We start from the raw sequence: 18,636 nt of genomic DNA, 5'->3' as shown, positions 1-18,636 counted from the left end.
GTGAGAGAGAGAGAGAGAGAGAGAGAGAGAGAGAGAGAGAGAGAGAGAGAGAGAGAGACAGACACTCACATTAATATATGCTACATATTTATTGTTCATGTTAGTTAACATAGTTTTATGTTAATAACTGAAACCTTATTGAAAGTGTTACCAAAATTTTAAATATTGTTGTGTGTATGTGTCTATATGGTTCGGATTAATTCTTTAATTGCCGTAATGATTTTTGGCATAAAAGAAAAATCTATAATTTTGACCCATACGATGTATTTTTGGCTATTGCTACAAATATACCCCAGCGACTTAAGACTGGTTTTGTGGTCCAGGGTCACAAATGTGATACTACTATTTATGTGCAAGTGTTACCAAAATTTTAAATATTGTTGTGTGTATGTGTCTATATGGTTCGGATTAATTCTTTAATTGCCGTAATGATTTTTGGCATAAAAGAAAAATCTATAATTTTGACCCATACGATGTATTTTTGGCTATTGCTACAAATATACCCCAGCGACTTAAGACTGGTTTTGTGGTCCAGGGTCACAAATGTGATACTACTATTTATGTGCAAACAATATATACAAATTCATTTATAAGTATAAAAAAAGGCTTTTAGACCTATATGACTATTGAGATAATCACAGCATAGATTTTAAAATTGTTCACACAGACAATCTGGTTTAATTTTGTTCAATAATATCTCTTGAACTATGCACATGCTGGTTTACAGAGACATACTAATGTATGCCTCAGTTCTTCGAAACAATACACCCTGAACACACTCACCCCTCCTCAGGCACATCCTGGCCAAGAGTTCGGCACTCTCTTGGCGTGTAAAGCACTTCAATGTCATCTGGAGGAAACTCGATCAGATCTCTCAGAGGTCCTGACTCTATAAGGGGAGGGTGCGTGATCAAATACTCTTCAAAATCCACTGGCTCTACAGCCTCTGTCAGAGGAATCTGTAGGGAGAAATCCAAAGGGGAACAGAAAGAGAATGTGAGAACTGTTGCCGCTATCTTCAAAGAAAGTCTGTATCATGATGAAGGGATAGTGGTAAATACTCTTTGACGTGTCAGACAGTCTCTCAGATTTAAGATAGAAAAGTATATTCTCTTTGAAATGTAGTACTTACAGCATTGCTAGTTGCATTCCCACCCACACTGAGGTTTTTGAGAAGTTGAGGTGAGCCTCCGTACTGACCAGCAATCTGCTTCCTGACCTCAGCCGCTACAGTCCTGGAGAACAAGACAGCATAGAACGGCATTATAATAGAAAACAGATAAGAATCCCATGACTTGACTGCCTTCTCACTCTATGAATGAAATACTCAATTACTATAAACACTAATGTTCAAATGTTTGAGATCACTCCTTTTTTTTTTAAATAAGTGAATACTTTCACTCAACAAGGATGCATTAAATTGGTCAAAAGTAACTGTAAAGACATTATATCACATTACAACATTTTTATTTCAGATAAATACTGTTCTTTTAAACTTGTCGTCAAAGAATCCTGAAAAAAATGAATCACAAAAAAAATTATATTAAGCAGCACAAGTGTTTTCAACATTGATATTAAGAAGTAATGTTTCTTGAGCACCATATCAGCATATTAGAATTGAGGATCATGTGACACTGAGGACTGGAGTAATAACTGCTGCAAATTCTGCCAAATTACATTTTAAAATATATTAAAATAGAAAACAAATGTTTGTCTTTTTACAGTATTTTTTATCAAATATATGCTGCCTTTCAAAAACATTACGAACAAAACCATACCAACCCCAAACTTTTGAATGGTATCCAGCTGTGTGCAATGACAACATGGATGCATATAACATCGTTGTCACATGACATCACTATATTGCATCATGTTTAATTCAGTGCCACTGAATCATGTAGAAAATAAATATGGTTATTTTGCATACTTTGTATGTAAAAATATTCACAGACATGAGCCAACAATTCAGTCAAGAAAGACTTGATTGTTTATATTATTTCCAGATTTTTCATCCCACTGAAAATGGCTTGAGAACAGTACAGTACAGCAGTACACATCCAGGTACTCCAAGCACACAGAAAACTCCAATCATATCATATACAGACTGCTTACTGCTAAAATGGTACAAGTAGTATGCTATTCCAAATATAGCCAAAGTCTTGTGATCTTTTTCTTGGCCCAGGCTTTTGTAAATAATAGAGCATACTGGGCTCACAAAAATAATGCACTGGAAAAATTTGCCCACTATTTTCTATATTTTTCATTCATTCAGCAGTTTTAATTCAAAAAATAAATTGAGATGACCATGCGCAAATCACACTTGAAATCTAGCAGGAATAGTTAAAAAGAAACATACAAAAGCATACTAGCAAATCTTGTAATGGAGACTAGACTCTGCAAATTCACACCAAAATACACCTAAGCCCCTCCAACAGGTTAGGTTGACAAAGTGTCATTACTATAGAGTAATAACATAAGATTGTAACTTATTATTATTCCATTTACACAGACTGAATTACAGGCCTGTAAAGTACAAGCAAAAAAAAAATAAAATACCATCAAGGTTTAAATAAAAGCAATGTGTCTGGTCTATAGTGTCTGGTCTATACCAAATTTACAGTATTATCAGAATATCTTTGTTGTAGCATAGTGCACAGGTCAATATCTCTTCTAACACATGTAGAATGACATACAGTACACTGAAACAAAAATCTGCCCCCTGTGCTCTTGTTGGTTCTGGAGGGACCTTTATTTAGGCTGGACATTCCTGAAGAGGGAACAGATCATTAGCCCACGCGGATGTGTTGTTTACCAAGGCACCGGCTAACACCATGACTTTCAGTGCATATTTCACACATCTCTGAAAACTTCTTGCACTTAAGTGCCATGAGAAACAGCTTCTGTGACTTTCCAGAGAAGCTTCAAATTTCATCTGAATATCTAATTAGCAATTCATTCAATAAAAAGTGGGGAACTTCAAGATTTTTAGAGCTTTCAGTTTTGCTTTGACGGTGTAAAATAAAATGAGATAGACACTGACTTTTCTGGGGCTTTTTGCATTCTATATTATGGGTAATACCTACTGTATACTGTCTTATTAATAAAACAAAACACATAGCTATTTTCTTTGATCATATCAATAAACACGTTTTTTTTGGGATAACTAACAAGCAACGATTGGAATCAAGGCCCCAGGTGCCACAAAGTCTATACTGAACTGATCTAATCATCCTATTACACGTCACTGACAAGACGGCAGCATTTTCAAGCATCTGGGAAATGCCAAGACTGTGGAAACCACCAGAGAGCCTAAAAGGTCACTTCCTTTTTTAAATCCATAAACGGTCTAATCTCTAACTTAACATCACAAAGGAAATCTCGACAGAAAATATATGTTTTTGAGCCAGTGATGAGACTTAATTATAGTCTATTATGATAACCTAGGGCCCCTGCTCCACAAATGGTGGGCCACTAGCCAAAATCTGAACAGATCTAAACATTAATCACACAGTGTCATTACAGGGAAAAGTATCTGCTTGAAATTTTATCCTACATTGTATTACAGGTCATTCTGGATCTCAGTCTGAAATGGTCTTAAAGGCTTTATAATAGCTGCATGACTACAACAGCAATGCAAACCATCAATATCATACAAGAAAACCTGAACCCTTGTCAGTTGATGGTGTTCTCTATAATACACCAGAAATGATTATGCATAATTATTATTCATGATCTCCAGGCTTAAAGTCATTGTTTACATTTATTATTCAGTCTCGTTATTTACTTTAGAGTTTAACATCATCTTCTTGTAATCAAAGCCGTTGTGCACTAAACATATACTATATGACTGCATATTGAATACTATACTAATATATACCATATGCTTGCATACTGACAGTATAACATCTCATGATCAACCCGATGTGTCAGTATGTCAAGCTATCGTCTCACAAACCCTAAACCCTGCATTTCATTGATTCCCCCTCGTCTGCATCGTTAAAACCCTAGACGGGTTTAACAAAAGGCGCATTTATGGATTATAGACCCATGGATAAAGACTGATTTTAATGCACAGAAGCACAAAGGCGTCATACTGCTGTCTCGCAGCTTAGGGTGGGTCACTCGGGCATCTCTATGGATGTGCCCCAAAACCTAGTAAGCTACCTACCTAGACGGCATTCCAAACGCACCTAGACGGCATTCCAAACGCGCCTATTCGACCCAAACGTGTAGTCTGGGTAGGCAGCTCTCTAGGATTTGAGACAGCCTTATAAACTCAGCGTCTGCTCCAGCTAACTCAACGCCTAGGCCTTATTTGGGAAAGACTGGCACGCTCGCCAGCTGCAGCAGACAAAGAATGGTCGCAGGGCGCTGGGAGAATATATTTAAACGCAATAGTATGGAGGTGCGTTAGATATACTTACCTGCTGATTTTCTGGGCAAAGGCGCGTCGCTCAGCCATGACTGTAGCCGCTGAGTACTCGAGAGTAACTCCAGCGCTCCAGCCGCGATATTCCTTCCCCACCCGCAACCCGTATTTCCACAAGCCCCGCCTCCTGGCGCCTAAAGTAAGTCTGTGATTGGACAGTTGAGAAGTCACTCATAAAGCCGTAGTAACCATAATAAACAGAGAGCAAGTCGGGGGCGGGACTTGTCGGAATACGGCTGGGGAAAATAACGCGCTCCAGATGCACAAGAACCGTAAGGCCGGAAAAACAAACGCACACAATCTTTCAGTCTTTTGGGATCGTGGGTTGGAGAAGTCTTCCCAGTGATGCATATCCTGTGCGTACAATAGAGGGCTCTTTTACAGGAAACTATCTGTGTAGCGAAAAGTGTGAAATGCATCCGTTACCACTTCCACCACTCGTGCAATCTGTAGACAATGACAGCTTTATTGGTGTATAAACACATCGTGGTTTGTAATAGCGGTTGTTTAATTTGGACTCTTCTGATCATGAATAATATAATGATACTTCGTAAAAAGCAAAATAATGCTTATAAAGTGCAGAAAACCTTAAGTAATAGACAAATGTCACAAAACCGGTTTAAAAAACAATGTCAAACCCCTGATCAGTGTATCAAACTCATAAAAGCCAAATAACAAACGTCTTACAAATAAAACACACTATAAATATTATTTCTTGCTACTAGAATGTATGACAGTTTTATCAATATTCAAAGTTGCTCTTAATAAATATGTTATTTTATTATAACATAAAAATAAACTTTCCAGCCGAGAGATGTAATTGATTTTAAAAATAACCACATAACGTTAACCACTATATATGAATGATATCTTTATTTCAGACTCAAAAAGGTCCATATAAAATAAAAAAGCATACAAAAACAACATACAACATGGATAACAACAAATACCAAGAAAATAATTTACATCTAATATCCATATAAGCACTTTCTCCAGTGCCTCCAAAGTGCAGAGGTGTACCTAACAGTACTCTTCTCCAAGATCACAATAATTTCATATATATATGATTTTTTTTTTTAACAGTTCTTTGGAACGAATAGTTCAAAAGAACCGTTTAGTGGAAACGAGTCAGACGTCCTATCCCTATCGTGACAGCGCCAGACGGGAGAATATCTGAAATACCGCGAGACCGAACGAGATTGCCGCTTCCTCAAAATGTAAACAGAAGTGAGTAGATGCACAGTGAACAAGACATGTGAGCAGGTATGTTTTAAAGTATATATTTCATTGTTTAATTGCTTATTTTACAAAGCATCCGCCACTTGTATGCATTTACGCTTATTGCAGGCAGTTTTGTAAACTGAACTATCTTGCTGATTAATTAGCATGCTAAGTTAGTCAGCCAGTATCTTGAGATGCATTTATGTTCATAAATTCGTATTCTGGCCAGTGATTTGATGATCATTTCATACGCAACGTTATCGCATGCATATGCTTGTGCTGGAAATGTCATCTAAGCATTAGAGAAAGTAAAATCAATGACATGTTTCCAATTACGATGTAAGTTAACTTGTTTTGGCCGTACTGAAAACTTTTCACAGAAACTCCATCGTATGTGTTGTGATGGGTTCTGCTCCGTGGCTGATAAAATGGAGACTAAAGGGACCGACGAGGTGGAGAACCTGAAGTCCAAGTTTATGTCAGCATGGCACAATGTGAAATATAGTATGTAACGAGAGATCTTACATGTCACTAGGATGTTAAGATGATCACTTTCACGTCACAAAATTGACATACCTGCACACGTGACTAATCATGAAATGTTTTTAACCCTTCAAGGTTGGGCTCTTAAGTCAAAAACTGCCTTCAGCCGTAATTCTCCTGTTTTCTTGTTGGGCAAATGCTACCACTTCAAGGCTGTGGGTAAGATGATTTACACAGAACGTTTAAACCGATTTGATAATCTGTCAAATCGCTTCACAGAGTTGTAATTGTATATTTTAAAATTGTCTTTAATATTTAATATGTCTGGCATTTTAAAATAAAATGTACCCACCAATATTCTAGGTGTATAATGGAATGTTTATGCTAACCGTTGTCCTCAGATGATGAAAGCCCTACTGAGAGTTGTACTGCTGAGGCATTAGATGACGATATTGTAACAGGTAATGTTGATGGATTTCGCAAGGACTTCACTTCACGAGTTTGGCTGACCTATCGAGAAGAGTTTCCTGCTCTTCCTGGCCCCACCATCACTTCAGACTGTGGGTGGGGTTGTACACTCCGGGCAGGGCAGATGATATTGGCCCAGGCTCTCTTGCTTCACATCTTGGGTAGAGGTGAGATCGGGTCATATGTGTATAATGTATGCATTTCTATGTGACATTAAGAGTTTAATTGTATTGAAAATCTATTCACCCTCAGGCCATCCAAAACATAGATGAGTTAGTTTCATCATTAGAACAGATTTGGAGAATTTTAGCATTACGTTACTTGCTCGCCAGAGAATAGGTGCTGTCAGAAAGAGTCCAAACAACTGATAAAAGCATGATTCCAGTCCATTATTAACATCTTGTTAAGTGAAAAGTGTTTGTAAGAAGCATCCATCATTACGACGTTTAGAGTCCATAATAACGTTTCTTCCCGTGAACAAGTCCATCCTATGTTTTCTTCTCACCAAAATATTTGTTTAGAACTGTTCGCTTGTAAACCATGCTTGATCTGTGCATATACTTCTCTTCTAATTCAGACGAAACTACTTTTTTTTTTTTTTGCTGGAGAAAGCAATATTATGGATGGAGGACTCAAATTTGAGTTAAAATGTCTTAATGATGAATTTATTATTGGTACAAACACACAGCTTTTTGCTTAACAAGGTGTTCAATTTGATGGACTAGAGTCATTTGGATTACTTCATTTTTCACATTATCATTTTTGGGTGAACTATTTTTTTTAAACGGTAGATTTAAAAAAAATATGTATAACAGTTTTCATATGATAACAGTTCATGTGAGAGCTGCAAAAACAGTTCTGAGGTGTGTGTTGCTTAAACCTAAGAAGCTGAAGTTTTCATCTCCTCATTTGCAAATTGAAATTCTGTATTAATTTTTCATTTCAGAGGTTGGGTATTTCGGTGTCTGAGGTTGTCACTCTCTAATGAATGAGTTCTCATATGATTGACGGAGGGCAGTTTTGTGTAATATGGTGAACAGGCCACGACATTTGCCAGTTTAATACCTTCATTCAAAAAACAACACTGAAGCGTCATCCAGAGCCCACGTCTATAATGAAATATGTCGTTATAGAAATATCTGTCTATAAAGAAGCTAATGGCTAATAAAATATACTTATTAGCCAATTACAGGCTTTGACAAGTAGCAAGGTCATTGCCTTATGGCCCCACAGCCAGGTCCGGCACCTTTATGACCCTCAGCACTTGTACTTACACCATTTCAGACACCCACTCTGTTTGTGAGGATTAAATGTAATAAAAGTGAAATACTGACTAAGCGGAGTATCGTAATTGGACTTTTGTTCTTAAAGCACAAGCCCCACTGTCTATTTAAAAGTCTAATTTAAATATGTCTGTCACTCAAAAATCTAGGACAGACTTTTAGGACTTCTGAAAGACTTCTGCTCCATTGTTCCTTACTGCATTGTTTCTTAATAGATATCATTTATGAGGTAATTATCAAAATAAAGAATATAATTACACTACTGGTCAAAAGTTTGGAATAATTGATGTTGATGATGTTTTTTAAAGACACGAATTATGCTGACCATGGCTCCATTTATTTGACGAAGAATATATTAAAAACCGTAATATGAAGTATTATTAGAATTGAAAATAACTCTTTTCATTTTAAAATAGAATTTATTCATGTGATGGCAGAGCTGAATATTCAGCAGCCATTTATCCCGTTTTCAAAGTCACATGATCCTTTAAATACACTTTTTTTTAAATTCTCTATCACCAGACTGGACCTGGTCAGAAGCACTGACCTTGGAGCCCCTGGATACAGAGACATGGACCAGCAGTGCAGCACGAAGACTGGTGGCCACATTAGAGGCCTCCATTCAGGGGGAAAGAGCGCAGGTCATCCAACCTATGTGTGCTGCTCAAGGAGGGGCTGAAGAGGCTGACTCATACCTGCAAGAGGCATATCACCGCACCATTGTGTCCTGGTTTGGGGACGCACCCTCAGCCCAACTGGGCATCCACAAACTAGTGCAGCTAGGAATGACATCTGGAAAACGGGCAGGAGATTGGTACGGCCCAGCAGTTGTGGCACACATACTCCGGTAAAAAGTGCATTATTTGATTAAATTTAAGTCCTTTGTTACCCATTCCTCATTATGATGATTGTCAAATATCTCTCTTACCCTGTCACTCTTCTCTTTCCCTCAGAAAAGCTGTTGATGAAGCAGTAGATGCGATGCTGAAAGGGATAAGCGTTTATGTAGCACAGGACTGCACTGGTATGGGAAATCTAAATCTAAAATCTTTCACAGAACAACAATAGATGGGCAAATATGATTAACAGAAGACTTCCCAAATTCAAACTAATTTGTATTTGAAAGCAATTTTGTGCTTCTTTAGAGATTCTATATACAGTATAAATCATCTTTATATATGATTGTTAGATTTGGTCAACAAATCTGAAACCAAAATGTATATTTAATAAGTTTCATAAAAAATTACATTAAGCATAATTTTGGACAATACTGTATGTATTGTTTATTTAAAAAAAATTTATGTCTATGGAGGAGTGTCAAGGAAATATATATATATATACATATACACACTGCCGGTCAAAAGTTTGGGATCAGTAAGACTTAGTAATGATGCTGAAAATTCAGCTTTGCATCACAGGAATTAATTAGATTTTAATGTATATTCAATTAGAAACATTGTATTTTACATCGTAATAATATTTCACAATATTAAATTTTTCCTGTATTTTTGATCAAATAAATGCAGCCTTGATGAGCATAAGAAACTCCTGTAAAAAAACATAAAAAATCGTTCTGATCCCAAACTTTTGAACGGTTGTGTGTGTGTATGTGTTATTTATTTTAATAAATGCTGTTCTTTTGAACTTCATGATTTATTGATTTATCCTTAAGTCTTGAAGAAAAATGTATCATGGTTTTCACAAAAATTATTGAGCAGCACAACCATTTTCAACTGTAAAATAAAATAAAAGGATTCTTGTACACCAAATGAATATTTTGGAATGATTTCTGAAGGATCATGTGGCACTGAAGTGTGTATTTATGGCTGCTGAAATTCAGCTTTGTCATCACAGGAGTGAATTACATTTGAAAATATATTAAAATATAAGATGTGACAATATGACAATTTTTATAATATTTTTAATCAAATAAACCATAAGATATTTCTTACAAAAACATTTTAAAAAAAAATTATTTCTTACCCTAAACTTTAGAATGAAAGTATATATACATTTTTTTTTAATCCCAATATGAACAAACACACCCAAATGTAATATTACATAATATAAGATAACTTACAAACATCATACAATTGTAGATGAATCATGTATTGACACAAGTAAAATTAAATTTCGTAATGGCTATATTTGTCCCACTCACCAGAGAGAGGGACAGACAAAGGACCCGTTTTTGACCTCTGTGTTATTGATTGTCTTCAGTGTACAGTGCTGATGTTATCGATAGCCATTCAGGGCGGATGGGCAACCACAGTGATCCTCAGGGACTCAATTCTGGAGCTGCCCCTGATAGTAGAGCTGTCATCATCCTCATTCCTGTGAGACTCGGTGGAGAGAAAATCAACCCAGAATACTTGAGCTTTGTCAAGGTGAGGCTTTGGAAACCACCCTTTTGTACAACTACAAAGTAGATTATACAATGACAAAGAGAAAAAATATTTGTTAAAGATGTGGCTATCGACTTCAATACTGTGATCTTAACGACTCCCTTTCTCTTTTCCCTAGAGCATATTAAGCTTAGAGTACTGTATCGGCATCATTGGCGGAAAGCCTAAACAGGCCTACTATTTTGTTGGATTTCAAGGTTAGTCTTTCATAGGAGACAAAGTAAATGAATGCATGCAAAGAGAAGGCCAGCGCCATCAGAGAAGCTTATTTTATTTTTCCCAAACCCATCAGAAATGCTACACCATTCATCATGCAAGGGTATCTGAAATAGTGGGCTTTTTCCATTTCCATAAGCAGCTTGCATAGATTTCAGAGCTACCCAGAGTAGCCCACTCTCCATCACCTTCAGTAGCCAGTGGAAACCTTCAGTTGTACATGTAGGTAGTCAATATTTACCCATTTACATTTTAGCAATTTGAAATCCACTCCGCGATGATGTCTAAATGACAAGCAGTACATTCTCCCCGCCAGGTTCAGCCTGCCGTCTGCATTCATCATATGCAAATGATCTAATATAATTGCGTGTTTGTAAAAGTAATTTCTCTACACCAAAATTAAATGACAGCCTGCTTTGCGGCATAAAAAATGTGCTTGTACAACCAGATTCGATTACTCAGCGTTTAATCCATCCGAGTTTAGGAAAGACCAAAAAAAATTCTCACGTTTGATTGTTTGAAGCCCAGCGGAGGTGGGGGACTTTGAGCTGCTCTGCATAGAAATTGGGCAAGGATATGCATTATAATAATCACTGTGTTTTTTGAATAACTTGTCTTTTGTTTTGTCCTTGCAGATGACAGCTTGATTTACATGGATCCTCATTACTGTCAGTCTTTTGTGGATGTCAGCACAAGCGATTTCCCTCTGCAGGTAATGTGGAATTACAAAAAGCTGACCACCGCACAGTGATGTGAATTTAATAGTTTCTGTACTTAAGGGTATGAATCTGAAAGTAGACCTCCACACTCAATTACCGAACACAAGAGATTTACACATTGTTCTGTACTTTGTATCAGCTCCGACATATTTTATATAGCTCCAACGATTTTATATTTCAGCATCATAACTTATTTTTACGCTTTTGTGTGCTGTAGAAAGTGGCCTGGCGAAAGACAGAAATATTGGGCCATACTTTTAGCTCAGCTGTCTAAGCCTTTCAGATCTCAGGCAGAATTTAACATTTGTCAAAAAATGTGTCAAAAAGGAATATCTTTCATTTCTGCAATCTGGTTGTTTCGCGTGAACACGCATCGCTCATTTGGAACAGAGCTGGGCTGAACAGTTTAACATACGTTATGTTGTAGACATTATGGACAAAAATGTCTAATACTTTAGTTGTGCATTTGGATCACTGTGATTTCATAAACAGATAAATAAATGGCTTATTTTGACTCATTTTAAAGGATTTTTTCTTCTTTAGTCTTTTCATTGCCCATCGCCAAAGAAAATGCCTTTCAGTAAAATGGACCCAAGCTGTACGATTGGATTCTACTCAAAAAATGTTGAACACTATGAAAGAATTAGCAACGAGCTGTCAAAGGTGGGTAAATCTTTCAAAATCTTTCAGAAATGTTGTTTCATATTGTTTTGATGAAAATGGCATGTTAACTTTAAAAAAAAAAAAAAAAAAACTAACAGAAAAATATTGGCTTTGTAAGCTGGAAAAAGGTTGTTATTTAAGTGTCTGTCAGCAGGTGGCAGCATTCAACTACGTAAGTGGAAACTGTCGGACTGTCACTGCGTCTAGCATAGACTACTGTGAGGGGAAAATGTTGTATAGTTTTGTCCTTCTGTATTATAAGTGAGAATCTGCCATATCTACCTTTTAATTAAAAAAATCTAAAGGTTGATTAACTGTGTTTGTTAATGTGACAGATATTGCAGCCTTCATCAAAAGAGAAGTACCCTGCATTCACCTTTATGAAGGGACACAGGAAGGATTATGAACTTTCGGTTGCTGTAGAACAGCAAGGATGGCCTTTCATCAGGGACACAAGGAAAGCAGGGACAACATCGGGAGACTTTGTGCTACTCTGACTCTTCAAGCCAGTAACCCAAAACCAAGTGATGCACCACAAATCAGGACTGGATCAGTCTGTATTTACACTGTGGGTCTAAACTATATGACCCTGTGCTACACTGTCCTCATGTCATTTCAGAAAAAGCCCATTTAAAAAAAAAGACCGCAAGCAGTCTTTTTTTCTCAGAATCAATTATATTAACACATCTATCTGTTTGTGCATGAAAGCAAAGTTTGATACAGAGATTGCTTCATGCATATGGTCCTGACCACCATCCACATTCGATTTGATTTCAATTAAATTTACGTGCTAAACCTGCAAGCATTTCAGTGTGCTCGTATAAATCCAATGGACATGTGTAGTCAATACATGTATTATTTTTTTTTTTTAACCAGACAAGTTATCATGGAATCATGTTTCTTTTCTCTGGGTACATGTAGTTAATTTTTTCTTAAAACTGAATCAAAACACCTATATAGTCTACTTTTGGAAATGTATACATTATGTAGTGATTTAGCTTCACAGAACGTACGTTTTATGGTGACATGTTTTATGTTATGTTAAATGGAAGGATAATATGCCTTCACAAGTGAGTAGAAAACACTGTATCACATATATCTAAATAACTCTTAAATGATATTTAAAAAGCCCTTTCTGCCACCAGCATTTTAAGGAGTATTAAACCCATAGCACATTAATATACACAGAACCTGTGCTTAATATAAGATTAAGTACAGTAATGTTAACAACAAATATATTGGTATAATGCCGATATGTGAAAGGATCAGTCCTTCCTTGGTAGCTCAGCGTGTTATTTTTAAAGATGTAATAGAAAACATAAACGAGTATGAATCAAGGAATAATTTATTATTAAATTATGCCTTATTTAAATAACTTCAGGTTTTTTTCTTAGTGATATATAATTTTAACAAAATTGTCAACATGATGATTTTGTACTACCATATTAATTGTTGTGATTAACTTTCTTTTTTGTTAGAAACACCTATGAACCCAAAGTGCTCTGCATTGAACAGACCTGCAACACTAGCTCTAAGGCTGATGATACATGGGACAACTTTTTTTGAACAGTGTTGCTTGGGCACAAATTTCTATCTGGATACTTTAGATCAGTCGTGGGCCCTGTGCCTTACGTGGTTGCCCTTTGACGGCAACATTAACCAAAGTTGGCCAGCAACATTGCTCAAAAAGTTGCCCCGTGTATCATCATCAGCCTAACACAGTGTTCACATATTGTATTTAACCAGCGTAACTGTGTTTTCTGTTGTTTATGCAAACCTATTAATTCCACCATTTGTCAGTTTGAAGGGTTTTGTAATTCACCACAGTGTATTGTAATATCATACCTTAATTGCCAAAATCATTTGCACAATGAACATTTCAGTTTTACAATTGCTGATTTCAGAATTGTACTATAAATCTAATATGGTTTTAAAAAAGACATTTGTCTGTAATTAAATGATTTCTTTAAAGTTCTTCCTCTTCATTCCTTACTGTACAGCAAATTTGTTATTGACCTATTTTCAATCTATTAACTCATCTTCCTCAACAAACACTGGAAATGAAAAGGACTCGCACTTGCTAACTCCTTTTCATAACCCATTCAGCCAAACGGAACAAATCTGTATCTGGTGATTACGCCATTTTCCGGGGGAAAGAAAATATCCTTGTGTTGGACTGGTTAATTCCTCTGTTTCTGTTCCGTTTGAGCAATGCTTGTGCTATTTTCATGTTAAATACAAATTCTTATATTAATAAGGTCATGGCCTTCAATTATAGGGTCTGCTTGGTGGAACAAGTTACCCTTCTGGGGGACCAAACAGAATAAGTCACTGCTTGTCTCACCACTGCATGTCGTGAAGACAGAAGCAGCGGAGCACAATAACCCCATCGTCTCATAGTGTTTTCCAGTGTCTGTGATCAGTAAATTCATACTGGGCTGTATTTAGGAAACAAGGCATGGAGGAGAGAGAGGGAAAAAGGAAGTTTGGGACATTAGGGGTGAGGCAACGTGCCGACCTTTCAGTCAGTGTTACATGAAAGGGCACTTGTGCTGGGTGGCTTGGTGGCTTTGAGGAGACTTTGTGTTCTATCTGTATTTACGATGCTGCCTGTATGAATATTTGATTAATGAGTCATCCCAGCAGCGGTTACGGCAACATACCAGACCTCATCGCTCCGTTATAGCACAGCTGCCAATAGAGGCATTGATTCCGGCAGATGCCTTAAAATCTAATCTGCTCCGGCGAGCGAATTCCACAGATGAAAGAAGCGGAATTCTGGGAGAGGCTTCGTTCAGCGGGCAATTTGGACTGAATAAAGTTTTCTCTCTTCTCTCTCTTTTTGATATGCATTTTGACAAGATAGGATATGACATAAGGTTTTTGCTGCAGGCTGTAATGGAGAAAGCGCAGCCATCCATGCTGAATGGACTATCAACAATCAGTTCAGTGTTTATTCCTTAATGTCATTCTTTTCGTTTCTAAGACCATCTCTTGGGGAAGCCCAAGCTAAATTAGGCCATGCACTCGATTATTTCCTTCAGATGGAGATGGACATACATTAACAGCATTTGCACATACCAAGTCGAGGAAAGTCTGCAGAAAGAAGAAAAAAATGCAGAATTGTAATTTTAATGTGAATGTAAGGAAGTAAAATTAAAATAATTTAAATCCAAAGAAATTCATCTGTGAAAGTTTACTAAATTTGGCTTGACAAAGATTAGTTTGAAAGTGTTGGAGATGATAGATAGATTACCAGCTAATCTTTCTACAGTTTTACTGTAACTTGACTGGAGTGCCACAACAAGTGTTTAGTGTAGTCCCATGTGACCGTTGCACACGCAGTATTGATGGATATACATGTACTTTCACGTGTAAATTTACACTGGCATACAAGCACGTATGTCTTTATGTAGAGGAGTGTGTTTGGCGTGAGCTCAGGTGGCAGCAGGGTTGGGCGTCTTGCACCAGGTGCTCTGCTGTTTGATTTATTCCCCTTCTAGAATTTTGGAATGCTGGGAATTTTCAGGTACAGGTACATGAAATTTCATTCTGATATTATATCATTATGGTTAGATATATCTGCTCATACGTACTACTGTGTTTGTCTGTCTATCTATGTGCACAGTTCCTTCAAAACATAGTTTTCCAGGACCAAGCTGATTTCTTAAAGGGATAGTTCAACTGAAAATTACAATTCTGTCATTTACTTAACATCATGTTGTTCCATCTGTATGAGTTTTTAAAAAAAGTTTAAACTGTGTGTTTGTTCACACAGTAAAAGTCAATGACTTTCATCTAGTATGATTTTTTTTTTTATATAAGCTTAAAAATTTGGATTGAGGATTTATGATAAAACTTACCCTGGACCCTGTATATAAATAGGCATTGTTAAAATAGTTCATGTAGCATCAGTGTTTCAACTGTAATTTTATGAAGCTACGAGAATACTTTTTGAGTGCAAAGAAAACAAAAATAACGTCTTTATTCAACAATTTATTCTCTTCCATGTCCGAATTTGAGGCATGTTCAGGAGAGTACCACAACACGTGTGTGCTGCTACAGTCTATTTTAACAATGTCCTTACTACCTTTCTGGGCCTTGAGCATGTCAGCTGGGTTATTGTCTACGTGGTGTCAAAAAGCACTCGCATTTCATCAAAAATATCTGAATTTGTGTTCCAAAGATGAACGAAGGTCTCACAGGTTTGGAACAACCTGAGGGTGAGTAATTAATGACAGAATTTTCATTTTGGGGTGAACTGTCCCTTTAAGCAGAGTTTATTAAATTATTTAAAAAAAAATCAAATAAAGAAAGAAATATATTTCTATAGTAACAATATTATGGTAATGTAAAATAAAAAATAGTATTTTATAATAATAATATTATAATAATAATGAAAATAATACTTTTGCATTGCATTATTTTTAATAACTATTTGTGACCCTGGAGCACAAAACCAGTCATAAGTAGCATGGGTATATTTGTAGCAAGAGCCAACAATACATTGTATGGGTCAAAATTATCGATTTTTCTTTTATGCCAAAAATCATTAGGATATTAAGTAAAGATCATGTTCTATGAAAATATTTAGTAAATTTCCTACCGTAAATATATTAAAACTTCCTTTATGATATGTAATATGCATGGCTAAGAACTTAATTTGGACAACTTTAAAGGCGATTTTCTCAATATTTAGATTTTTTGCAACTTCAGATTCCAGATTTTCAAATAGTTGTATCTTGGCCAAATATTGTCCTATCCTAACAAACATCAATTGAAAGCTTATTTATTCAGCTTTTAGATCATGTATAAATATGAATAAAAAAAAATTTACCCTTATGACTGGTTTTGTGGTCCAGGGTCACATTTTACAAAACAGCTGTAAATGACAACACTAATATTTATAGCTGCCTTGCATGTATGGACAAAACCACTGAGATATTTTTCAAAATATCATCTTCTATGTTTCTCAGAAGACAGGGGAGAAAGTCATACAGGTTTGCAATGACAGACTTTTATTTTGGAGTGAACTATCCTTTTAAATTACTGTTTTTTTGTTGTTGTTTTGCTTTTTCCCACCACTATACCATTTCCCACCACTGAGCACCCAAGCCTCCCCTGCAGGGTCTTAAGCCAGCCACAACCTAATTTCCCCCTTCGCCGTGACAACACGAGGTGCCCGGAGTTAACATTTGGATAACAGATGTGGTGTGCCTGTTTTCATACGCCTTTCAGGTGACAGTACATCACAGGGGCTGTTTCTTGCATCTCTTGGGCTATATGGAGCAAACACTTGTTTCCTCATTCCCCTCTCCTCTCAGGCATGGCCGACCCCCTGTCACGATTTACTAACCAAATCCATCCAGAGCTGGCGGGAGCAAAGGCTTGAAAGCAAGGGATATTGCCTGTAGTTGGTCCTGTCGAGTCAGCTATGTGTGCTCCACAGTTGAGATGGAGGCTTTGGAGGGGGTTGGTGAGGAGTATCGCTAATGCACACACAGACGTTCATTCCAATGAGAGGAGACACTTACACCACAGAGTGGCACAACATCTATCTCACAGACACGCTTTTGTCATCCAGTGTTTCTTTGCAGTCATAAAAACATATCCAAGGTGTACTGTCTGCGCATTTTAGTCAGAGTTAGCACTGAAATTCTTTTCCCAGGCGACCAGATGAAATCATGTTGCTTGTCTCATTACTTCAGGCTCCATAAGGAAACAAGACACTGTAAAACTCTTCCATTAATTAATAGGGATATGACAGTAATTGCAACAGTGAATAAACTTAATCAGTGGCTCCCCTAAAACGTCCACTTGATGTCACAATGAAACCTCTGCAATAAATGGAAACTGGATAGAGATAATGTTATATTGTTATTTTAGCCTATAAATTTAAAGCGCTACAAATGACTGTAAACATAAACATGAACAAGTGAAAAGTTTATATACAGAGCTGAAAATACCTGATCACTTTCACTGTGTATATCAATGTGTAGCATCTAGCATCTATAAAGCAGTGATTCTCAACTAGGGGCCCAGGGCCCACTATAGGGCCTCAAGTGTACATAAAATTGCAAAAATAAGAAAAAACAAACACTGAAATAAGCTAAAATAATGAAATATCAAAATATTCCCTATTTTAACTCATGGATATCAAAACCTGGATATATGAGCTATAGAGCAGTAATTATCAACTAGGGGCCCAGGCCCACTAGTGGGCCTCAAGATTACATAAAATGTAAAAATAGGACAACACAAACACTAAAATGAGCTAAAACAACGAAATAGCAAGATATTCCTTATTTTAATTAACCCCTTAACAACCTTTTTTGATTCTTTGAAGAACCAGGATTCCTACTGTCTAGAAAAACTTGAATGAGGTAGCCTTTTTTTAAAAAGCGATATTTTTAGACTTGGAAAAATCATGTCAAGTAATTAAATCTTACAGCTCCATGGACATCTTTATGAAAAATAAAAAATTTTCTACTTATGTCAAGCTGTAAAATATTTCATCGGGTATAAAAGAAAAAAAATCTTTATCGTTAATCTTTACACAGAAAATTACTGGGAAAATCATGGGGCTAAAATCTTTTTAATATTGTTGTGGACAATAGGGAGTCGTAGAGCAGAAAAGGTTAATAACCATTGGCACAGAATCAACTACTAAACTTTCTCTTCTTATATAGAATGACAATTAATGGGTTTGATTAATTTAATATAATTAATTAAAATTATAATTCTTTATA

General features: G+C 36.4%; 2 protein-coding genes across 2 annotated transcripts in view; one reads left to right on the top strand and one right to left on the bottom strand.

Moving 5' to 3' along the window:
* LOC107556541 (dedicator of cytokinesis protein 7-like) overlaps window positions 1-4,511 on the bottom strand; it is a 54,833-nt gene extending 50,322 nt beyond the window's left edge. The window contains exons 1-3 of the mRNA XM_016239683.1: window positions 4,425-4,511; window positions 1,133-1,235; window positions 784-959 (exon numbers count right to left, since the gene is read on the bottom strand). Of these exons, the coding sequence (XP_016095169.1) occupies window positions 784-959; window positions 1,133-1,235; window positions 4,425-4,462 (317 nt within the window). The 5' untranslated portion in view covers window positions 4,463-4,511. The remainder of the gene's footprint in view (window positions 1-783; window positions 960-1,132; window positions 1,236-4,424) is intronic.
* Window positions 4,512-5,613: 1,102 nt separating this feature from the next.
* Window positions 5,614-13,355, top strand: atg4c (autophagy related 4C, cysteine peptidase). Its single transcript, XM_016239698.1, has 11 exons — window positions 5,614-5,692; window positions 6,031-6,154; window positions 6,269-6,352; window positions 6,535-6,768; window positions 8,407-8,731; window positions 8,838-8,908; window positions 10,105-10,271; window positions 10,408-10,486; window positions 11,141-11,217; window positions 11,768-11,887; window positions 12,223-13,355. Exons 2-11 carry the CDS (start codon window positions 6,043-6,045, stop codon window positions 12,382-12,384), a joined length of 1,431 nt encoding a protein of 476 aa, XP_016095184.1. The 5' UTR covers window positions 5,614-5,692; window positions 6,031-6,042; the 3' UTR covers window positions 12,385-13,355.
* The last annotated feature ends 5,281 nt before the right edge of the window (window positions 13,356-18,636 follow it).

Source organism: Sinocyclocheilus grahami, unplaced genomic scaffold (genome assembly GCF_001515645.1).
Source record: "Sinocyclocheilus grahami isolate Dianchi unplaced genomic scaffold, SAMN03320097.WGS_v1.1 scaffold572.1, whole genome shotgun sequence".
In the NCBI taxonomy this organism is placed as follows: Eukaryota; Metazoa; Chordata; class Actinopteri; order Cypriniformes; family Cyprinidae; genus Sinocyclocheilus; species Sinocyclocheilus grahami.
This window is presented reverse-complemented; position numbering and strand designations above follow the sequence as displayed.

Coding starts and splice junctions, on each gene's coding strand:
- atg4c (XM_016239698.1), top strand. CDS start 6,043: ATGTGTTGTGATGGGTTCTGCTCCGTGGCTGATAAAATGGAGACTAAA. Junction 6,353..6,534: donor CTACCACTTCAAGGCTGTGG/GTAAGATGATTT, acceptor CGTTGTCCTCAG/ATGATGAAAGCCCTACTGAG. Junction 11,888..12,222: donor TTAGCAACGAGCTGTCAAAG/GTGGGTAAATCT, acceptor TTAATGTGACAG/ATATTGCAGCCTTCATCAAA.